The following is a 25,444-nucleotide window of genomic DNA, read 5'->3' as shown; positions in this document are numbered from 1 at the left end:
AACAAGAAGTTTCCCATTTCCTGCAGTAGAAAGGTAATTTATAAGGCAAATAGTCATTTCACAAGCTTACACCCGAGAGAGTAGTTACATTCACACAATGTTTGATACCTGATTGACTTGATGAGTAGCTTGTAGTTTTAAACAACAATATGACATCCGTGAACACAACATCTAAATTCAAAGATTTCATTTTTGAGCAAGTCCCACCTAACGATTAAACCACAAAGCCACAGAAGAAATATACAATGTATACATGCAGCATTGGTGATAAACTTCGTAATACCATATATGACGATACAGTAGTGTACAACATGCAATAGAGGTTGATCCGGAAGCTGAGGCGGAATAGGGTTCACGGAGATGTCCTACTAATTTTCAAGTTCTTTGATTATCATGTCCACATGACGCCACACCACAAGTGGGGATCCCCCATGGCTCATACATAGGACAGAAACCTTTTTGTGGTTCATATCATCGACTCATCTATAAGAATCTTTTTTTTTTTTTTTAAAATTCCATAACCGTTATTCAAGAAAAACTTTTTGAAATATACATAATGGATTTGCTTTGGCCCTATAGTAGACATCACATGACCATTTCCAATCATACAAAGTCAAACTTTATATAGGACTTGACATCTCGTTTGATCGTACAAAAGCTATAGAACTCTATCATGTCTGGTGGGAATATAAACCCAGATAAGAAATTCACTATTGTAGAAACTGTGAGTATCGTATACGTGTATGTATTATGTTTGATTATATCGCTTAGAAAAAAGAATTGTAAATGATGCCATACAGAGAATAAATAAATAAAATGGAATAAAAAAACTCAGATCAAATCAACTATAAGAATCTTAAAAGACAAGTTCACCTTCATAGACATTACCTGAATTACCTATGATGATGCCCAGTAAGTTGAAAACTTGTAGAGGGCCATTCAAAGGATTTAATCCTGAGCCTGAGGAGATCCATGTGTTGTACTGTATCCACGGAATTATCAGTTAATGCAATCTGGATGAAATTTGTTATGCTTCTGCTTCCAGTGATCATTGAGTTTGGACTTGAAGCATTGACATGTGCATTGAGTGAATGCAACAATATTAGTATAACACATCAGTGAAAGTTTGAGGAAAATCTAACAATCCATTCAAAAGTTATGAAATTTTAAAGTATCCTCGAATAACTGCTGGATGAGAAGACTACTACAGTATATGATGTCACATGCGTAGAACAATATCAGGAAAATAAAAGGAGAATTCCACAAAACTTTACTTTTTGAATAAAGTGCACATTTCTTCGACTTGTTACTGACGTATGTTAAGGGATAAACTATTCCCCTTGCCTTCTGAAAGAGAGGAATTGAGTGTTCTTTTGTTATGCAAGAAAAGTGAAAATATATTGAATTTTCTTTATACTTTCTTTACATCATGGTACACATGTGACATCACAAGCTATAGTAGTCTTCTCATCTAGCCGTGATTGAGCAGAAACTTCAAAAATTCATAACTTTTGAACGGATTGTCCGAATTCCTCAAACTCTGATATGTTCTACTAATATTGCTGCTTTCACTCAACCCACATGTCTATGAAGGTGAACTTGTCCTTTTACTTTTGAGTGTGTCTGCACTGGGCTTTACTACAAGCTAATCATTGAAGACTGAAAGTTTGGGCTACTCTTTAAGTTCACAAATGTCATGTCAATGTAACTAGTAAGAATATGCATATAGTGCAGAGATCTCAATGGAAGCAGAATATACATATTATGCATATCTCAATGGAAGCAATTCCAGAGGTAGGAACCTGAGGACTATCTTTGAGAACTCTCTCGCCTCTCTATGAGGAACAAGGCATGGTTACACAGCCGGCAGTTCACGCTGTGACCTCCATGGAGCTCCCGGGCATCCTCAATCTGCCTTAGAGAGCTGAAGTTTGTATCAGCGGCAAGTCTGCGCATGACATCAAAAATGCTGCACAGTCTTTGCAGGTCCCACGCAACTAACAGCTCTGACACTGTTGTCCATTTTCTGGGTGCACGCATTTGTACAGCAGGCGGATCATCTTCGTGAGCCAGCTTAAACAAATGTTGCAAACATGTGACGATTGTTTGAAATGTAGTTTCATTTACAGATCCTGACATTGGTCCTCCGCCTGCAATACTATTCAGGCCTTCTTGCAGCGAAGTAGAGCATCTGTCAGGAGGTGTGACCCTTGCTTTATTTCTCCTTTTCCTGGTCGGCCGACAATCATAGTCCTCCAAGGCAGTAGTAACATCTCCCTCATAATCACCACCATCAGGTATAGAGCCTTGTGAAGATGATAGAGAGAGAAGTTAATAGTGATGACATTGCGCATCAATTACTCTGCAGACTAAAAGACTATTCCAAACTGATAACGATAGCTACAAGAGGAATGATGATTATACTACAAGCAATGAGGAAAAAAGTTGTGATAATCATTCATTGCTTTTCATAATCAGAATGTAACTAATAACAATAAGGTCTTAATACTTTGATATTAATTGTCATTATCTTCAGTATTTTCTGAGTATCTCATTTTCATCATCAAATTCTACAGCATTCTTTTTATATCTTACAATGAAGAAGTATTAGCACACAAAGGATTGTTTCAAAATGAGAAAATGTCAAAGCCTACGGACATAATTGTGTAGTCATCTTTGTTAAAAAATCTGCATGTACCAGGTCAACATTGACACAATTATGTTGAGGTTTTCTGAACTGCAACAGAATCATCTAGATAATGCCTTAAAGACTGCATTATAGGTTCTCTGCATCTCACCTTTAATCATTCCATAACACACGTTGGGAGGAGACGAACATACAGTTCACTCCTGTCACAACGAACACGGCTATAACAAAATTCCGATTACAATGAAGTAAAAATTCAGGCCGCAACATTATCCCCTCTATGTATTTTTATTGTTTATTCGTGTGGTTAAACAACATTTTAACACATTGTATAACGAAATAAAAGTGTCGGCCCTGAGGACTTCGTTATAACAGGATTCCATTGTAACCTGCTGAAACTGAATCAAACTGCTATAATCACATGCTAGACCCACGCACCATCTCATAGTAGGCGTTTTTACATCAGCCCGATAAAAATCCAAGCTCGAAATATTTTTCGCGATTGCGAATTAGCGTGCTATTTCATTTCTTATTCACATCAGCCCGAAGAGAACTAGCCCAAATTTTTTTCGAGCTAATTCGACAGCTGAGTGTGTGCAGACAGCATAAGTAATGTGTGTGCCTTCTCAAAAATTCCTCGTGATTTGTGTGCAGTTTGCCTTGATCGATCGGGTCACACACGCTAGGCATAATCGGATGCATCGTGCTAATTTCTCGAGTCGTTTTCACATTATCAAATAGCGCGCTACTATCCCGCTATTTCCGAAATTTCCCGAGTTGGACTAGAGAAATTTTCTCGATCAGATCGATACAATCAGCGTGTCAGTTTGTGTTCACATTATCAAATAGCGCGCTATTTCGCTATCGGGAAAATTTCCCAAGTCAGAAAATAGCACGCTACTTCGAAACATCGGACTGATGTGAAAACGCCTAATGTGTTTACATCACATCAATATTGTGCTCTTTGTTCACATGCAATAAAGGCACTTCATTTCATACATAATGAAAATGGTTACAACGACATTCTCATTACAATAAAATCGAAATTTAGGTCCACCAATTATCATCCATATATTTTTGAATACACTATACTGTTCAGCTTTGTTGAAATTTCAATTAACCTGCTGGTTCCAAGGACTAGTGCACTGTACTATTGTCTGGGCCTGCTGATATATTCTTTAACTGTGAGCAGCCTGTACTTTAACCATTGAGGACTAGTCCCAAGTATACTCAGGCAAGCATCTATGGGAAATGCGTATTGTAGTAAAAATCAGTCCATCGTCAATGGGTTAAAGGATTCTGAATCAGCCTGCTCCCACCTGCCCACACTTCAAATTATCATTTGATCACAGCTTCTTGCCTGAACCTCACCTGTGGTATCAAAGGTCACCTCTTGAAGGAGCCTGAAGGTGTCCTCTTCTTGGATCTTCAGCTGGACAACCTGTAACATGCCTGGGATGAGTTTCTGACATGTGTACCTGCCACCTTGGAGCTCCTCCTTGATCGATGAATTATTGACAGTGATGAAGAGATGGTAAGATTCTGGCACGCGGTGTTTGAGCTGAAGTGTTGCTGTTGTTTCTCCAGGTTCAATTGGAAGAAACGATGGTGCTGAAGAAATAAAGAAAGAAAAATACAGACAGGGAATTCCGAAAGAGTGACTGATACACTTGTAATTGCAGATGACTTCTTTAACCCATTGAGGACGGACTGATTTTGCTATCAACAACAAGCATTTCCCATAGACACCTGCCCGAGTATACTCGGGACTCGTCCTCAACGGGTTAATCTTGACATTATTCACAAAAACTCTGGAAATGTATGAAAAAAAAAAGACAGTCCCAGGGTCAGGCAACTTAAAGCAGAATCGGTAGCTCAATGTAGAAACAAGAACAACTGTGAACTAGATATCAAATGTTTGTTTTTAGTTTTTTCAATTATTTTCCAAAATGGGAAGGGAACCTTCATCAACCATTCAGACAAATTACCCACCTAGTGCATACATGTACTTCAAACTCTGTTTTGAAATTCGTATCAATGACATTAGCAACACTCCACTGCATCCCCTCCCTCTCATCTGGTACATGAATGAACGAGAGATTATCTGCCTATATACACTGCGCTGCTACAAACTGACTTTTTTTTTTTATTCTGAACTATGAACTAAACATTGCACAAACAAATATATTTGAAATGAATTCATTCATAAATATGTATCTCCATACAGCCCTCAGTTAAGTAATTACTTCCAGAAATATTTGGCAGACATTTTGTCCTCTTGTATGAATGATTAAAACATAAGGCTTTACAAATCTTAAACTTTTACACCAGCTTTTTATGTCACACAATAATACTTTCATTTCAAAGCTTTAGCCCTATGAAAGTAGGCATGGTGAGATGTGGCCTGTCCAGGCGCAAGATATCAAACACACAAATACATTGGGGTAAGAGACTCTCCTTAGCATGCAATGGATATAAACCTTTGAAGGCTCTTCTCTCAGTCTGCATCCAGATTTAACCCTTTCACTGTCAGGGACTTTGGTCACTGTGTACAATTATACAGGATTTATGAACCAATCAGCACTCACAGCACTCAAAAAGGATAACTTTCCATAAAGATGGAAAAATATCAAGAGACTTGCAAACGATATTTCAAACTGATTGCAATGTAGGTAACTTTTTTCCAACTCACACTCTGTCTGCACGGTAGTTGACCATTGCCAGTCGGTCCCTTGGTTAGCACTGTCACATCTTGTGCCAAGGATGATCTTATATGTGACTTGGGGCCGTAGGTCAAAGAACTCCTTTTTACCGGACATCATGAGTTCTGCTGGTCTGAGCCAATGAGTTTTTTCATCCTTCCACTCACCAATCCTTACGTAAAACGTATTCGGGACCATTGGGCACCGCACTGTAAGAGATGTGGAGGACCTAGAAACCTGCAAGCCTGATGGAATTAATGGAAAAATTAAGTGTGTGTTAAACGGTTATTTAAATAACTCCTTCATCAGGACAGATTACATCTTCAACGACTACACACCTTTAACCATGTGGTCCTGTCCGGGTGGCAGGTTTTTAACTGATTCCCAGTTTTATCAGACTATGCCATCTGCTTTAGGATGGTTTGATTTTGCTACAATACGCATTTCCCATGGACACCTGTCCCAGTATACTCGGGACTCATCCTAAACGGGTTAATCTATAATTTACAGCTCTCCTGTCCAGATCAAGCCAGCATAGGTCAGAGTTTATAGTGTCAGACCACTTCTGATATTTTCATCACTCTCTCATCAGCTGCATAAATGACCATACCACTCCAGCCTACTCTTTCCCATGAGATCTGTGATAAACGTCACTATCAACTCATTTGTTATGTCGACATTCCTCCAGTGCTCCTCTACAAGGTACTGTAAAACATGGTATATTCACGTAATGAAATTTTTGTGAATAGGAGCTGACAAACTTTTTTGCAGCATTAAATTTTTCGCGAATTGCCAGTGGCATTCAATGCATATAGTGTAGACAAGAACTTTTGCATGCATTAAAATTTTGCGAATCTTGGTGCTCACGAAATCTGCTCATTCCTCATTTTACAGTATAATGATTCCCATGCAATCTCTCGGCATATGAGATGCAACTCAAAGGCACTCATCTAGAACAACTGATGAGAGCTAAAATTAACAAAAGCGCACAAAACATTATGTAAACAAAAAAAAAAAACATTATTGTGTAAAGTTTGGAAAAGATAAACAATCGTTCTCTCTTGGCAAGGGTAATGCTCTACGTCACCACAGAAGTCACAACCTGTATGACACGTGCCACTGTGGGGTTGCGTGAACATTGTCTGTATATAGGAAGGTTTTAATTTCTCCTGTGCAATATCTTTAATCATTTCTATCTTGTGGCAGTCAATTTTTGACTTGCTCATGCTGAGGTAATATTTCTTTATTTGCATGTTAACAGTGCCTACTGTACATTAATGCTAAGCATGGAATTGGTCAGTGAATTCTTAATACACTTCCACTTTTGCTATATTGATGGCAAATCAATGAAGATATATTGTACATTGTATATATTTCACACAAAAAAGCTAGAACAAATGAGCCCATAATATATTAAAGTGTGTGTTGTGTGAGTGTATGCCCTCTTGTGTGTCATAGCATTTTAGTCATATACATGTATTATAATGCTTTACTAGCCAAAATTGTTCTCCACTAGCATCAACTGGAATTTTACCATTTTTATGATCAAATCAAAGAATTACACAAGCAGACACAAGATGGCAATACCAAATACACTCCATTTGTTTCTGCTATCAAAAGCTTTTTCCATGATCATCACTCACTTTGGCTATGACACAAGAGCATGCACCACCCAACAGTTTTGCCTGAAAAGAGGTACGCTGATCACACCAAACGTGAAACATAAATGCACCTCGCAGAGAGCTAAAAGTTTTAATGTTCTATCAAACAGATGATGCACATGTCTTGCATGCATCAGAAGAAATACATGAATTGTGCATGCAGCAAAGTATGGAATCCATGATAATTTCATAGGTACACAATCATGTACCTATATACGCACACACAATTCCTACTGATAAATTCAGACCTGCATGCGCATCATTAGTAACCATGCACCACAAAACCAACAAAAAAGTTGCACGTGCTGATTTTGTATGACAACTGAAAATAGGTGAAATGGATCAGCCTAAGCCAATCTTGAGTTTTTTATATTTTCTAAAAGAAATGTCTTCTTCTACATTATGATATGGTTTGAAATCATAAACAAGCAGGAAGTTGTGTTTTTGGCAGTTTTTCTCAAACCCTACAGTGTGATTAGGAGTGTCTTAATATAAAATCCCCTTTTACCCTGTCAACACTCTTCATTTTCAACTCTAATAACTCAGATAGAAAGGATGATGCGACTGCTTTGAAACTTGGCATTAATCATGGACAGAATGTGTCAATAGAGCATCTTTAATTTCAGCTCAATCTAAAAATCCCTTTATTGTTGTAGCTCCTGTGGTTTCCATCCTGTTTTTTTGTTTTTTGTTTTGTTTTGTTTTGTTTTTGTTTGTTTGTTTGTTTATGTTTGTGTTTGTGTTTGTGTTTTTTTTTTTGTTTTTTTTGTTTTTTTTTTGGGGGGGGGTCCATTCATTACACAGCTTGGTATAGATTAGTGTGTGTAGACCCTATATACTTCAAAGACTTTTTTCTCAGTTCACACTTTTCAGAACTGTGTGCCTTCTTTCCAATATTTAGATAGGTTAATAGGAGAGTCCATTTCAATTGAGTTATACATCATTTTAAAGCTTAAAGTCTGCTCTTTCAGAATCTGCCTTTAACTAAAAATCCAAGACTGGCTACTTTTTGCTGGTATTGTGATGCAGGGTCACATTTGTACTTTGATCATTAGTCATCACTGGTCAACTTACAGTCCATGGTCAGTGTCTTGACCAGCTGATCCTTTTTCAGTCCTGGGGAAGATAGCTTCCTCCAAATCTCGATGACATCACTCCAGTACAGCTGTGCGATCTCCCACTCATTAACATCTCTGGGGACTGCAAGACATTACAAGTGATTGATTTCTTTTGATATTAATTTATTATTACATTTCCCTGATGCCTTGACAACAGAAATTGCACAACATTGTGATTGCAATGTAATCTTTATATCATACTGTAAAAGTGAAAATTTTCACAGTGTTGAAGACCAGAAGCTAGCAAGAAAATAAAAGCACATGATATCTTGGCATGCCAAATATCTTGATTCTGCGGAATCAAAAACACCCAAAACTCTTCTTACCTGGCCAAGCATGTAAAAATATAAACTTATACAGTATATACAACTTCTTGTTGTTTCTTATTGTTTAAAAGGCACATTGTTGAATACAACAAGAATTCTGCACTGTTAGTTGAGCACAATATTGGAATTATTCCATGAGTACCTGGTAGTGATAAACATAAACCCAATCATAGTGCACTCACACATGTTTTTGTAAGCAACAAGAAATACAAATAAATTTGGTTCAACAAAGAAGGTGGTGATCAATTTACAGCCTTCCTCCATTTACAACCCGTCTACAGTGCGAGGCTCGGCAGCACCCAAGCTCGCCTTCATTTCAGTGTAAACGCGCAAAAGGCCAAATGCGGGGCCAAAATTGGCCGCGCATTTGGCCACGCTCTGGAGGTGGTCTAGACGGCAGCCGGGCCATGGCCAAGCCCGGCCTTTTCTCGGTGTAAACGCAAACTGGGCCAAACGCGTGGTCAATTTTAGTCTGGCTTCCAAACCCTCTGCCCATACTATTTCGCTATTCAGGATATTGACCCCCTCAACCTCAATGAACAAAAAAAAAAAACTTTCCAGAAAATCTCTATGAGGTTATACATGCATACATCAAGTGTAAATAAAAATAATCTGGCTGGCATTGCATAAACATGAGGGAAATAGTAAAATTTTGAAGTGTTGCATTTGACCTTTGACCCCTGACCTTTGATCCCATGAACCCTATCAAAATTATCTCGATAATCACTGCCAGTCAGTTCATGTATACTACATTCCATGAAGATAACTTGAACAATTTCGAAGGTACAGAGAAAAAAGTGAAGTTTTAATATTTTTACTTGACCTTTTGACCTTTGACCTTTGACCTCATGACCCTAAACTTTCACCAGAATTTTAATTGGGTGATACGTGTACATACACTTAGTTTCAAGAAAATATCTTCAGGCATTGCATAGATATGGTGGAAATAGTGAAATTTTATGTATTTGACCTTGACCTTTTGACCTTTGACCTTGAGCATGTGCACCCAAGAGTTGATAGGCACAACTTTACCCCCTAATATACATACATGCCAAGTTTCATTAGGATACCTAAAAAGGTTTTTTAGTTACGCTGTCCACAAAATTCATTACAGACGGACGGAAGGACGGAAGGACGGATGGAAGGACGAACAGACGGACGGACGGATGGAAGGACGGTCGGACGGACAACCCGAAAACATAATGCCTCTGGCACCACTTCGTGGCGGAGGCATAAAAACACTATGATATACGAATTCTTCCAACAGAAAGAAAACAAGTGCTGATAGAATAATCTCTAATCTTCCTATCAAACCCATATTGGGGGACTTTATAACGCAAAGAAGCATGAATTTAGGCCACGAAAGCAGGCGCTCTTGTCTTCATCTTGGGAAACTGGTATACCAGGTTCCCGTACGGAACCGGTTAAAGTGGACGAGTAAGGGAATTACAATCATGACATTTCCGAAAAAATTGACTACCCCCAACTTTTAGATCCTTTTGATGTAGCGGGTCACATATCAAAGACACAGTGACATGGGAAGAGGATGGTGGCCCAGTTGAATCAATCTACATGCACTGCCTTCCAAGGCTCACTCTAAAACAACAAAGAGCACAGTCCTGCTAAGATAGGAATACACTTCAGTACGTGCATCAAAGCCCGCACTTGTCAGTATCATTTGACCCAGGTTGAGTTTCTTTGGCTGTGTGCCTACTTACTTTGTACATATAACCGTAGAGATCAGTGATAATGTTTCAGGATTCCTGAATATATCCGATTCTGGCCAAACCTCTCATTGCATGATATCCCCCACACTACCAGGGGCCCGTTTCATCAAATTTGTCATCAGTGACAACTGCCACACTTCTATGACAAATTTGCTCTCAGCCAATCAGATGCAAGGATTTCTGTAGCTTGTCACATCTATGACAAATTGTCACTGATGACAAGTACTATGAAACGGGCCCCAGGTCTTTACCTGTATAGTACCAGGACCTCATGACAAGTACCCGCAATTTCCATTATAACAAAGTCCTCAGGACCGGCACTTTATTTTTATAACACTGAAATACAGTGTGTAAAGATATAAATTCTGGGATCTAAGTTTTTTCCTCCTTTTGTAATGAGAATTTCGTTATTATCACATCTATTTATATAGTGGGAACGCACGTGCTGTACAGCTCAATCCTATACAGCGTGCCTCTGCTGCCTGCTGTAGGGGTCTAATACTATTTACGCTATATATTTAGCGAGTCTAAATTTTTGCGAATCGGGAATTCCCGACGATTTCAAGAGTGGTTAATTTCGCGATTGCGGAGTCCTACGCTGAACGGAAAAATGCACACACGTACAGAGTCAATATTTTTGCATGTCTTTAATTTTGCGAATAGCATCCGACTCACGAAATTCCCAAAAATAAAAACCTTGCAAAATATTCGGCGTATACAGTACTCACTACTCACCCTTCCATCTCTTGTTTGAATTTCCCCAGCATCTTCCCACTCTACATTTTTTCACTGCTGGTACCCTCTCCACGATAACTGCCTCACAGTTGCTATTCCACAAGGAGCTCAGGCCGTGAATAACCCCACTTTCAAAATCTGAGGTTTCCAAATGGATGGAATCTGCTGAAAAAAAAAAAATAAAGGAAAGAAGAAAAGCAATTTTTTCATAGCAACTGCTCTTGCAACATTATAACATGTAGATATCATTGCAGTATATCCCTCGGCTCATCAAATAGATAACATGCTAGCTGGTATTAAACATCATACACCTTTGATAGTACAGCTTTATAAACATGTACAATTAATAATAATCACTCACTGTCTACATCTATTATATGTGATCTCTCATGAAAGGCTTTAAATATTTAAGGAACACTTTTTGTAATCTTGAGATGAATTATGTTCTAGTGGTCAATGCCCTTGTGTGCTGTATGATCTTACATGTTACTACATTGTATTCTCTGCTGTCTTCCTCTTTCTCAATTGCAGAATTCTTGTTCTTAAAGTATAATGCATTGTGCTACATGTACACATATCTGCCTTCTACATGATATCATGATGACATTATGACATCAAAGGGACATCACATAATGCTTTTCCCTCATTCTGTCGTATCTAACATCTTCATTACCATGGGAATAGAATCCTGTCATGGTCACAAATGCATGGTGGGTCACTCAATATTTTGAAGCGATCCTATTTACATGTATTGTAAGCATTCATTGGACAATTAGGTATAAAAAATAAAATGTTATTCCAGTTACTCCAATGAACATGCAAACATACCATACAAACCAATCTTCTCTTCTGCATGCTGGGCATGTTGGTATCTGTCCTTACAACGCTTTCTGCAGATCCAACATATGCCCAGTATGATACCAAACACAACAGGAAGTGGAGCAAGGACCAGAACAGCTATGACCACAGGTTGAACTGCAAATGGTAAGAAGGAACAGAACCAATCACTGACATGGATGCTTTCCAAAATACCAATCATAAGACATCTGAGACTCCTTAGAGCCTTGCTACTCATTCTTTTTCAAACTGAGGACCATTTTGGCTCCCATAATTTTGTTTTGTTTTATTTTGCTTTGTTGTTTGTTTGTTTTTGAGGCCCAGTTAGATCACATAATAGTAATCTTTCTTCTTTTCTTTTTAAATTTTTGGCTGACATCATGGTCCACCTGCGAAAGCTTTGAGGCCCACGATTGAAAAGCATGGCCTCAGAGCACATTCCAAAGTTACATCAGAATGAAATCAGGCGATTTTTGTTCCAAGAAAATTCTGGCAACAATTCTATAACAGCAAGAGGTCATGTATCTCTGCACTACCCCCTTAGCCCTTATTATAATTATCACCATTCCTTTTTTCTTTTTATTGGGGGGGGGGGGGGGACACTCTGCAAACCCCTTTGCATGCTTTCTTTGCTCACCAGCACAAATATTCAAAACTGTGCTGATACATTGGGAAAAAGTAACCTACTTTATTGTGGTCTTTTGTAAACTTTTTAAATAGAATGTTTCCATCTGACTGAGTTAGTCTATTAAAACCTACCTTACAGTCAATTTTTGATGGATGTTCTCTAACTGCCTAATGAACAGGTCAGAATAGACATTTCTTTATTCAAAAGATATGATGACTATATGTAGGTCACTTTTTCCACTACATCAAACCATGGGAATTAGTGAAACACACACACACACACAAAGTGTGCTTCTATAGTATCAAAAGCAATTATAGTATATCACAAGAAGCAACAATAGTTATTAGTCTCCACTTATTGGCATCAACATACACATTTGTCTGGACATTAAATCATAGAACACCTTTCTGATGACACAAGGTGACACAATATAATGATGGCAAAACCTGATAATAATGTAGCCTTATTTACTATGGTCTTAGTATTAGAGCATTAGCACTGTTCTTCCAGTGCTGCACCTGCTGTTATTCCCATTAACCCTAAAAAGACTGGGCTATTTTGATGCCTCCCAGGACTGGGGGGGGGGGGGGGGGGGGGGGGGGTGCTCATTGCCCCCCCCCCCAGATCTTTATTTTTCAATTAATCAATTATGCTAATTTATGCATGAAATAAAAAAAAAAATGGCTGTAAATCTGTAATTAAAGGTCCAATACTGCTAATTTTTGGTCTAGGTACTCTTTGTAGCATTCTTATTGAATGTACATCAAAAAACGGTATCAATTTTTTTTTTCGTATGTATTTCATTTTTTTTAACTTTTTGTTGTTTATCATTATTTTTTATGGAAATCGTTGGCGACACTTTTCTGATCATAAACAACATGAAATTAATTGATTTTGATCAGTAAAAGTAAAAACAATGATACATATATGAATTTTGGTCAGAAACGGAATTTGCATTGGATTTGTACATGAAATCACGTTTTTGAGCAATTTCGGGTCTGACATGCACTTACAAAATATTGCATAACTTCAGAACCGCATACCCGGGCATCACGAATTCAGTCTCAAAAGTTGCGCAAGACTTTTAATAAAAGAAAAAAGTCATAAAACGTTGTGGTGCGAGATTTTTATGTTACAGATTTATCGTGAAAATGTCGAAGGGGGCCCAAAAAGCCCCCCAGTCTTTTTAGGGTTACCCTAGCATTACCAGGTACCCATTCTAATATAACTGGGTCTAGATGGACATCATGGGTAAAAGCATCTCGTTCAATGACGTTACATATTGTTAAATACAGAAAATGTGAACAATAATTTTACTAAAATTGTTTTGAATGGAAAAATGAGCAAAGAATTTCTGGTCAGTTTTCTTCTGTTTGCGTTCGTAAAAATTGTTTCTAAAATAAATAATTTACGGTAATGGTTTATTAACAAAAATAAGGATATCTCACAACATTTTAGGCTTTATTGTGAAATTCTTATATGGTAGGATTTTTTGTGATACAATGGACCTATGATACATATGCATCAAATGTGATAAATCAAACATCTTCTTTTTTTTTTTAATCACTGCTCCCAGTGGTAAACAGTGGCCTTAATTCACTCACGTGGCTGAGAGACCTTTGAACTGTCAGGGGAAGAAGGGGTCTTCCCTGGTGAAGGGCTTGCACCACTTTCCTTGGACGTTACTGACCATTCTGATGAAGTCTGAGCAGGCTGGAGAGTGGTCACTGGGGGAACTGGTGAAAAACAGGACATTGCAATGAAATAAACAAGACACATGGTTAGCTTGTCAAGGATCATATCATATTACTGCATTAATTCCTTTCACTTTATATTAAACTGCATCTTACCAATAAATTCAAACAAACCCAAATTATCTTTCACTGATTCATATCCCATAAAACCCCATTTGTAAGTTATAAAACATGTTCAGATGTGTCTGCAATAGTGAAATTTCTGATATTCCTTGGTTGCTCTTCTGAAGTGAAAAAACCCATTGAAGATTAGTCCTGAGTATACTCAAGCAGATGATTATGGGAAATGCATGTTGTAGCAAAATCGGCCCATCCTCAGCGGGTTAATCAGGTTATGGGTTTGGGAATCAATGGAAGAAAACTTACCTTTCTCCTCCTAATGATTTCTGAACCCTTGACCTGATTTTCACTCTATTCTCCCTTACAACTCTCTCTGTCCCCTATTCTCTATCTCTAATAGTGAAACTTCAACTTCCAGCTCACCGCTGCCCTTTGACTGCTTCATTCTATGCCCTCCTTACACTACCTCTGGGTAGCTTCCCTACTAAGCTGTCCTCTTTCGAGGGTCTTCTTCTACCAAGCAACGGTCCCTGCAAGGACTACAAACACATGGTGTTACTACAAGCCTCTCTTCCTCATTTACTTTAAAGGGATGGTACAGTATTGGTGGAGATGAGAAATGGGCTTTTAACTTTTTCCGAGATACCAAGAAAACACTTATGAAATAGTACAGAGCATACCATTTTAGGAGGAATTAAAGTTAATTTGATGAAAATCAGGTTTGGAATGACTGAAACATCCAAAAACAGAGTAAAACAAAGCGATAGTAATAAAAGGTTGGTCCCACACTTTATTAGGATCGCTCTGTTTTGGATATCTCAGCCATTTCAAAACCAATTTTCATCAAATAAAACATTGAATTCCTCATGGAATTACATGCTCTTTCATATTTCATAAGAGCTTTCTCATTATCAAGCCACAAAATGTTAGAAACCTGAGGGATTAGGTCTCAACCAAAACTATATGATCCCTTTAACATGCAAACGCTTCAAACAATACAAACATAATAATGATCTCGATAAAATCCTCACACTTCAGCAACAGTTGTATGTCGTGCTTGCACACTGCACGTACCATATGTGTAGTTTAATTGAACAGATGCATTCCCAGCAGAGATACCCTCTTCCCAGACTGCTTCACACCTATAAATCCCTTCCTCCTCTTCAACAAAGTTGGTGATTTTCAAAGTATCCGTTGCCACCTCTTCTACGGCAAACTCCTTGACGACAGCTCCACTTGGATCGTACCACTTTATATAGGGGATGAGCGGCACAGACTGAACAGAGCAGGTAAGGTTGTATGTCTTTGTGGACTCTATGAAATCTGCTGCTATATTCACAACTAAATCACAAACATGGGGAAAAGAGAGAAGAAATCGTCACAAATGAGACTTAAGGAGAAGTCTGTGGAGATGATTCGTCGGATCATAGGTAAATATTCAGGGTTGTGAGAAAGACGAGAAAAAAATGGGGAAAGTCAGAGAGCAAGACTTCTGCTTTGAGTTTGCAATATATCTGTCAACTGCACTATTTCACATATAAAACACTTGTTACCCTTTACACATCTGAATAAGAAACTATGGAAACCACAAAAAATTCAGTAACACACTCTGCAGCCAAGATACTCTCTGTACAGGAGCCGATCCAGGAATTCTGTAAATGGAGGTACCTTTACAAAATTAAGGGGGTGCTATACATCCCCATTTTTCTTGTTATTTCTTTTGTTTTAACAAAAAAATAGGGGGGCCATGTGCCCGGTGCGCCCCCCCCCCCCCCCCCCCCCCCCCTTCTCTGGATCTGCCCCTGATGTGTATATCTGGGTTGGGGGGGAGATTACAATTTCCTGGAGGATGTATGAAAAGAAAAACACTTAACTGTGCACTGACTTATCTCAATGCCTAGCAACATTGCTAACTAACACTACTGACATATTCTTTGTTCTGCTTCATGGCTTATGGCACCTGTTAATATGCATACTTACTTGGACTGGAGTAGGGCGGTGTAAGCTCTGACCAATACCTGCGACATGCTTGGTGTCTACTTCTTGGTGTTTCACCTGATGGAGGTGTTGCACCTGATCGACGACCACACCAGAAGGGACAATGACCCGTGTTTCTTCTGGCGCAAGTAACGAGGTAGTAGGAACCGAAGCTATTAGGAATTCCGTCTATGACATCTCGTGGACACTTCGCACACTTCTCACATATCCCTCCTTCGCAGTACTCGCTGCAGGGACAGGAACACGATGACAAGACAAAAGGCATTATGAATAAACATAAGATTTCAGTCTCGTTTCATAATTGAGACTTAAAGTTTAAAGTTTAAAGGTGGAGGGCTCAAAATTCACCATCCACCATTTGGAACTTGCTTGCACTATATCGAAAGGATCTACCAGGAAATTTGCCTGACTGACTTGAATTGCCAGGATAATCACAATTTAGAGTCCTTTCAAAATGTGTCTTAAGATCAAAAGTGTGAAGTACTGGTAGTTTTGATCATAGCACACAACTTTCATCCCAGAGTGAACATCTAATGCCCTCCCCATTCAGTCCTTGGGTAGGTAGAATGTCCAATTCAGTTCAGTTCTGCACAGGACCTGTGTCAGCAAATGGCTGCTCTTCAACTGGTCCACGTTGTGATGTTTGTTTCTGTGTTTGTTTGTTTGTTTGTTTGTTTGTTTGTTTGTTTGTTTGTTTTTCGGTGACTCCAAAAGAATAGAAATATTGTGTACCTTCAATGTACATATACCAATTAACTTTTGGATCTGGAAAGGATGACATCAAGTGGAAATTCACAAAGTTTGGGTCTGTGGCCCTTTTCCTGGATCTCATTAGAATCACTGGTGAAAATGCAAACATAATGGCCCACATTCATGAAGGTGGCACAATTGAGACCATGGTTTGAACCATGGGCAATTTGTATGGAGCGCCAAGTGTCGCATGGCCTATTTTGTTACCAAATCAGTCATTTCTTTGATGACATGGTCATTTCATAACAAAATGACAATATTTCATTGATGAAATGAATGATGACTGATGCGACACTTGGTGTTCCATACAAATTGTCCTTGGTTAAACCACAGTTTCAACTGTACCACCTTCGTATAATCGGGCCTTGAAGTAACCCTAGCCAGCTGTAGATAAGTATAATTCCTGAGGAGTTCGATGAAAACTGTGTTTTGAAGAGGATAATGAAATTGATCAAGGATTCTTTACATTAGATGTCATACTACATTATTTGTAATTACAACTATCTTACAAAACTGTGATATGTACCAAATCTATCCATTACTGCTATCGTGCACATTCTTATTATTCATTTATTTGCACATCTGCACCCTTCTTTCAGTGTATCTGGAACCCCTTGTTTTATCATTTAATTAATGTTATGCGTTATCTGTCGCCAAATAGTAAAGCTATACACGTGCTTATCCTTGGTAATCAATATGTATGAAAATGAAGATGTAATGCATGATTGTGTTTATTAGATGTAGCCCCTATATGTACAGTGTAATGCAAAAAGTCGAAATTGCTGAAAAATGGTGTACACATAATTGTAAAGAAATGTCATACCGAGAATAATCAAAACAAAATTAAAAATATATTGTAACTTCAAAATTGGCCCTTTGAGTTTAATCCCCCCCCCCCCCCAAATACAGGGGCCATTTGACCAATTGGACAACTTTGTCTCGCCTATTAAAAGTAAAGAAGGATTTGTCACGTACTGTTGAAATTAGTGTTTGGTTTGTTCTGTTTTCAAAGAGATAAAAATGCAAAGCACTAATGGATGGGTACAATGCATTTAAAGAAATTGACAAATTCAGAAAGGAATACATTAGTATCTACAATGTATGATTACTTGCAAAACTTAAAGTCAGTGCATCTCAAGAAAGTCTATTAATATATGACAGTGTGCAGGTATGTATACCCATTGTAGAAACCCCTGTGTGCCACATTATTCTGAGACACCAACGTAATCATACCAATGAGGTATAATTGTTTTTCAAATCTACATAACTTTTGCATATTCATATTGAATAAGGTTGTGGAGAAAATACCAAGCTTTGCTTTGATGTAAATTGTCTGTCAAATCTAGGATTGTTTTTTTTCTTTCAAATGACCCATAGCTACATTACTGTAAAGCACCACATAAAATGCAAGCTAAACATTGGGGGAACGGAATCGTGAGAACACTTTTATTGTACTGTACTGATGCATTTGGCGATTTATCGGTTTGGGCGGCTTTGTGCATTTGAGCAGACTATGCGAAGTTGGCACACTGTCTACTGAGTCGGGCATGCGAACGTTGCACATAAAGAGTTAATAAAGTATACATAAATATAGAAAAGTTTATACCCTCCTTCTAACTCAACGATATTTCATGGTTAGCTTTTCAAAGATGTGGCTTACTCTGACTGGCAGTTTTCATTTTTTGTGCAGTATGGTTGAACAGCTTGGCACAGGTAACCCAACACAATCTGCAAACACAGAGATACACAAAGCATGGAAGATGAGAACAGAATATCTTACAGTAGCACTCGTGACTAGAACATTTATTCGTTCATCTTCATGTCCTTTTTTTTATACTTCTTTGAATGATTAAGGCTCACATTGAGAGAATCTCAATTTTTTTTTTTACATTATATACATTATGTATCAAATCAAATAGACAAACAATACACACACACACACACACACACACACACACACACACGAAGGAATACAATAATTTCTTATGCCAAACAAAACATGTTGGACCGGCCATCAGCATTTTGTTCACAAAAGTTTGCCAGAATATTAGCATTCTTTCATCAAGATAATTGTTCCAGTTTTTGTTTTTGTTTTTGTTTGTGTTTGGGTTTTTTTGCCTTTTGTGTATGTGCACATGTTTTCTTAATGACAATTTGAAATTCATTTGAAGATTTTTTTTTTCTATTTTTTTAAATCCATACACATGTAGTGAATACAAATTAATAATTTCGAGAGTAAGTCCAAGAATTTATGTATGTCCTAAGGTATCCCCCCCCCCCCCCATTGCATACATTATGATTGCGAGGGCGGCCATGACAGGCAGTAAAACTATTACAATTTGTAAGTTACCATCATGAGAACTTGCTATCATTAAAGGAAATATGCACTACATTTTTATCTACAACTGACCTGTGCAGCATTAGGAATGGCATCAGTGAATTTGTGCTTGCAAACAAGCTTTAAAAAAAAAATGGAGCCTTTAGATAATAACATTTTAGTTCAATACTGCCCTGCAAATTCACGCCAAAACCTGTAACAACAATTTAAGGAGTAACAAAGGGGAATAAAAACCAAAATATAGGAATGCAGCAATTTAATATCAGAAGAACATACCAGTGAAAGTTTGGAGAAAATTGGAACAATCTGTTTAAAAGGTTTTTTTTCCAGGTTTGGTGCAGCTAATGCTGGATGAGAAGACTTACACTGTATGTTTTGTGGCAATGCATAATGGTAACAAGTTGTTACCCAACAAGAGGTAGATTTATCGGTCTAATATAATACTCTAAAGAGTATTCTAAAAAAGCATTTAATTTAAATAGGATTATACCATACCTTAATGAACAGGATAGACAAAGCATGTTGCTTCATTTCGGCTGAGCCACAGATCACAGGGCAGCAGGTGACCAAGCATACATCGATCCATTCTGTCAATGACAGCAAAATGCACATCATAATGGAGATTACTACTACTAGCATCTCGAATGAGGGAGTTTGCTATTTTTATTGGCGTCTAACTTCTATCCGCAGAAATTGTCAATCTGTCATTGCCGTATTGGGCAACTGGTACGAGAGAAACCTGTGATGCACATGTTAGTTTGTTACAATTTCACTTCAGGATCATGTACGTGTAGCTAAGTTAATGAGCAATGGCAGTCATACAAATATACAGAAAAATCTGTCTGTCTGGAGGATTTTTATAACATTTTTTTTTTCTTTCTTAAACTTTTATGGTGCTCAGACATAGGAGGGAATTCCATGAAGCCAGACATAGTCTCTGCAGAAAATATCCCAGACGATAAAATACAGGTCAGTGCACTCATCCAATCTTTTGGTCAATCACATCACTAAATTAAACACAACTTACAGCACAATGATGTAGAGATAAGCTTAACATGCGAGACTGAGACTTAAAGGGGAAGGCTAAACCAGTGGAAATGCTGGGAGATGATTGTTCCAATCCTTATGGGATTCATTCAAGAGTTCATTGTATATCTATTGTTGTGTGAAAATGATTTGCTTCAGAATGGTCTCATATTCAAGTAATGTGCAGTTTAATGCTTCCAGGTTAGCGTCCCTGGTCAGTGACGGAGCATTAATCTGCACATTACTTGAACATCAGACCGTTCAGAAGCAAATCATTTTCACACAACAATAGATATACAATGAACTCTTGAATGAATCCCATAAGGATTGGAACAGTCATCTCCCAGCATTTCCACTGATTCCCACTGATCAGTTACTAGCCTTCCCCTTTAAGAGTAAATTTGACCTGTGCTCAGTGCAACATAGGTGATAACTGATAGTGCAGCAAAATTTGGGAAAGACTCCTTTTTGCAACAGCCACCTATGACATAGAATTGATATCCATTAGCTCTCCTCTAGCCAACATACATACTGTACTCGAGGGTGGTTTTTTTAATTTTATCTTATTTTTTATTTTATTTCATTTTTTTTATTTTTTTTTACTTTTATATTTCTTATTTATTTATTTATTTATTTATCTATTTATTTATTTATTTATTTTTCTTTGGGGGGGGGGGGACATTCTAAAGAATGCACTAGGACTAGGACAACAAAAGCACACTGGGATCCATATCGTAAAGGGGATATTCACCTCATAGAATCTGGTCAATGTAAGGCGGCTAGATTCTGTATGAATGACTATACTTTAATAGGGTAAACAACAGAGCAGTGTCTACCAAATGTTAAAGGATCTGGAATGGGACACTCAGGAGAACAAGAGAATTTTGAGGCTTCAACTACTGTACAAAATCATGAATGGGGAAGTGGGAATTGAGGCCGATGCCTACATTAAAGTTAATAACAGAGGCGGAAGAACAACCAGAGGGAACAGCAAAAGAATCCAAAGGACACTGACCAAGAAAGACGTACACAACCTTGTACTCATTCTTCCACTGGACAGCAGTGGATTGGAATCTACTTGACGAGGAAACAGTCACATCTACATCCAATACAATCTTCGAACAGAGACTCCAAATGTGAAACACCCCTCCTGCCCTGCCCATACACGACCATACTAATTACAACGTTACAACGTTGGTGGAGTACAGTTAATTCTGAGTATACCAATGGAACCGGAACAGAAACAGAAACAAGGTCCTCATCACCCTACTACACCGGAATGAGCATCATCCAGGCTAGGACCCACCTAGATATTCATCCCATACAATATAAGCATGGGCCATGGGTTTACATGTATACCCGACGACAGAATACAGATTGATCTCACGCTCACCACCTACAACCTAACGTTAAAGGGCTCTACAATGTAGTCTGACCATGCCTTTCAACAAGACCTAGACCGCTTCCACCACTGGTCAAGCATATGGCAGATGAAATTCAACACAGAGAAGTATTATCTCCTCCGATTCACCCTGCGTCATAACATCCTAGAAGGAAATTACTCACTGGGTAACTCCCAACTCACAGCCGTGCAGTTATAAATACCTAGGACTTACAATTGTACCCTCGCCCACAATCTTTCACCGTGGCAAACCCATGTCAATGACATTGTCTCCTAATCCAATCAAATGCTAGGTTTAATAAACAGGAATTTAAGAAGTTCTTCGCAGAAGATACGACAGAAGGCCTACTTCTCTCTCGTGAGGCCATGACTGGAATACTGTGCCACCGTCTGGAATCCATTTGCCAACAAGGATGTATCCAGAATTGAGGAAGTACAGCGACGAGCTGCTCGATTTGTCCAGCAGAGGTACCACCACAGGGACAGTGTGTCCGATATGATCTAGCAACAACTTAATTGGGACACACTAGAGCCCTGCAGGCTTCACTACTGCCTCATTCTTCTCTACAAAATAAAGGACAACAAGGTAGCCGTCAACGCAGACAATCTCTTTACACCCATGCTCTACACAAACACTTGTTCACTAACGTGTTAGAAATTATCATCCAAACAAGTTCAAATCTATACCTGCACGGACCCGGCTCTACCATACCAGAACTCTTTTTTATTTTTCCCCCCGAGGACTATACTGGCATTGAATGCGCTACCAGTCAGCATCCTGGCTTCCACATCAATAGTAGCCTTTAAGAGTGCACTGCTCAACATCACTCAACCACTAAATGATGAACATGGCTGTTTTTTTACTTGCACCTTGTACTATAATAAGCACCATCTGCCTGCACTGCACAGGACACTCACAGGTCCCCTCAATGCTAATTCGATGCCCATACTTCGGCTCAGGCTGCTCGGGAAACTGATCACACTAACACTCATAACAGTATACACCCAACAGGGTTGAGTACCATCTGTTCCAGCACATGCTGTGTCATCATCCAGACTCCAAAACAGCCAAAGCCTTCAAGACCTTTCTTCACCAGTACAATCTTCCACCCTTAGAAGATGTCACGAATATGCCCACCACTTAGCAATGGAAGAGGATCACCAGCGCAGCATTCCTGGGTCACAGAGAAGACAAATCCAAAGAGGCAATGGCCACCAAGTCCACATTTCACCTCCTCAGTTCCTCGGACCCCCCTCGATCATCCTCCTCCCCGCCCGACTTGACTCATATTCACTTCAACAGGCGTCAGCTGCTCTGTGGAGTCTATCCCACTAAACACATCCGTCTAACCTTGGCTGGGAAGAACCACTAACAGAATACCAGATGCCAGTGTCATTCCAAAGATGAGACCATCACAGAGACTCCAACTCTCCCGTTTTCGACGGGAGATCTCCCGCCAAAAACTCATTTTTGCAAAATCTCCCGTTCTCCCGTTTGAGATTTAATTTCTCCCGCCCTGGCTCTTTGTCTCCCGTTGGAAAGGATTTCTTACTTATTTCTATCGTGTGTTGAAAAAATAAGCCTTAGATAGCACAAGAGAGCATCTAGAACCCTATAGGAACTTCGCGCTTCGCACACATCAAGTTGGAGTCTCCCGTTTGCTAGGGGTTTCAGGCGGAGAATCTCCAGATCAGAAGGTGCTTTGGGTTGGAGTCTCTGCCATCACACATCTCCTTGGGGAATGTGTGCTGTATGCCTAGGAGAGGCCGAGAGGAAGACATACATCTCAGATTCTCACACCTGCCAGAAAGAATTCAGGAACTGCTCTCCCAGATGCCCTTAGACAAGCAAGCCACACAAAGACTTGACCGAAAGATCGGTCTGTATCTGTCCGTCGGGGAATGTTCCGCGGAGACTGCGTCTGGCTTCACGGATCCCCTCCGTATACAGACCGAAGTCAATGATGCCAGCTCCTGTGTGGCAGTAGCGCACAGATCAAACGTTACGATAAACCAAATTTCAGACAGCTTTTTTACATTCAAACAAGTTAGACATGACATGACACATTATGCAGCAATATTTGGGGTTAATTTCTCACATTTTGCAATCGAAATACTCACAGTAACGCGGTTATAATGCAGAAATTTTATCCATATCGCAACATCGCCGTTCGCTAGCTGTAGGTCGCCATTTTGAATCTGTAAACCAATCGCATGCGAGGTAATTTATCAAGTAAAAAAAACACGTAGAAACTACCTCGCATGTGATTGGCTAATAGATTCATACTGTATGTTTCTGCAGTTTGAACGTGACGACGCGACGGGCTGGTTGATGTGTGTTTTGCGTTGAAAATTCGACCGAAATATTCGATTATTCATTAATCTGGTGAGTGTAGTCTATTCTTGAATAGTTGATTTAACTATTCAAGCTTAAATTTGCCGACCTAGGGCCGTGAATTAGACGCAATCGAGAAGGGTAAGGTACCTCACCCAATTTTCCATAGAGACAGTGGTTAAGAACATCCACACAGCAATGGGTACTACAACCTTCCGTCTGTCTACGGAGGACGGCGTTAATGGCAAAATACAAAAGAGTCCTCCGGACAGACGGATCTTTCTGTCTACACAAAGACATACATCTCAGATTCTCACACCTGCCAGAAAGAAGTCAGGAACTGCTCTCCCAGATGCCCTTCTTAGACAAGCAAGCCACACTCACTAATACACTATGCACTGCCAGCCTACATACTATTTCCCAAGAAGAATCTGCATTTCTCCACATCAACTCCCTTTGATTCCTTGCTGATATGCATGTGATTCGCTTATCTATGACATTGTAACCTCTTCATATCTGCTGCTTGATCTGTTTCTTTGATCTTGTCTTCCTCATCTCTCCTGCTCTTCTGCTCTTTGTTGTTGTTTGTTGAGTGTCGATGTTGTTTTATCTGTTGTCTCTGGCTTGACCCCTGGCCACAGGATTAGTACAATAGTGTATCGCTAAAATTTCTGCGAATCCAATGCAGTTTTCCAGGACTAGACTAGAGGGAGTCAACAAAAGAAGAAGCTACATTCAGAGTGATGGATCCTGTCGAGTATCGAAGCTAGTAGAAGTAAAAGTAGATCCCAGACGCCATGCTAATCATGCCAAAGTAATAAGCGACAATCGCACGGCGTCTGGTCGGGCTACGCTGTGCTGAGTATGAAACTTAGGTGAATTCTAATTGGCTTTATGAGCTAGAATCTAGACGGAGTTTAGAAGGATGGTTGTACCTACCACCAAACGCGACAACACAATTTCACAAGCACCGTCCTGCGTCAAGGAAGTCTTTGTACAATGTAGTTAAGTGTGCGTATTCTGCTGCAAGACATCGATGGCTGGCTGGGGCGTGATGATGTACTTCTATATAAATTAGTTCACATAAACACTTGTATACCACCATGAACAATACCTGACGTAGCCCGTAACCCTTACAAAACAAACATTATAGGCCACATGTACTTTTTTTCTTGCACTGATGCTAGTGATTGTACTACTACTATCTAGTATATTATAGTGTTCAATCAGGTCCATGGTCAGATAGATAAATGCCACCGGCGCCACGCACCGCTACACCATCCACCAGCGCAAGACGTGCACATTTAGTTTTTCCCAGCAAGCTAGCTAGAGATACTATAGTGCGTTTATTGAAGGGTACGCGGCAGAACATGCACACTCGGATCAGGGAGGTGAGACGA

General features: G+C 39.1%; 1 protein-coding gene across 2 annotated transcripts; it reads right to left on the bottom strand.

The window, feature by feature from the left end:
- Positions 1–1,354: 1,354 nt before the first annotated feature.
- Positions 1,355–25,064, bottom strand: LOC139732643 (uncharacterized). Of its 2 annotated transcripts, none has more exons than XM_071643500.1 (12): positions 24,984–25,064; positions 19,777–19,868; positions 18,604–18,671; positions 16,176–16,420; positions 15,270–15,536; positions 13,986–14,117; positions 11,745–11,891; positions 10,917–11,081; positions 8,085–8,210; positions 5,340–5,594; positions 4,019–4,258; positions 1,355–2,306 (listed from the first exon to the last, which is right to left on the bottom strand). In XM_071643500.1, the coding sequence occupies exons 2-12, from the start codon at positions 19,810–19,812 to the stop codon at positions 1,810–1,812; spliced, it is 2,178 nt and encodes a 725-aa protein (XP_071499601.1). In that variant the 5' UTR covers positions 19,813–19,868; positions 24,984–25,064; the 3' UTR covers positions 1,355–1,809. The 2 variants fall into 2 exon arrangements, with proteins under 2 accessions (XP_071499601.1, XP_071499602.1); XM_071643501.1 differs by having other exon boundaries at positions 10,917–11,078.
- Between the last annotated feature and the right edge of the window lie 380 nt (positions 25,065–25,444).

The sequence above is a fragment of the Diadema antillarum genome, unplaced genomic scaffold, assembly GCF_040938485.1.
Source record: "Diadema antillarum isolate AM-2024a unplaced genomic scaffold, OU_Dant_1.0 seq00000442_RagTag, whole genome shotgun sequence".
NCBI classification, from domain to species: Eukaryota; Metazoa; Echinodermata; class Echinoidea; order Diadematoida; family Diadematidae; genus Diadema; species Diadema antillarum.
This window is presented reverse-complemented; position numbering and strand designations above follow the sequence as displayed.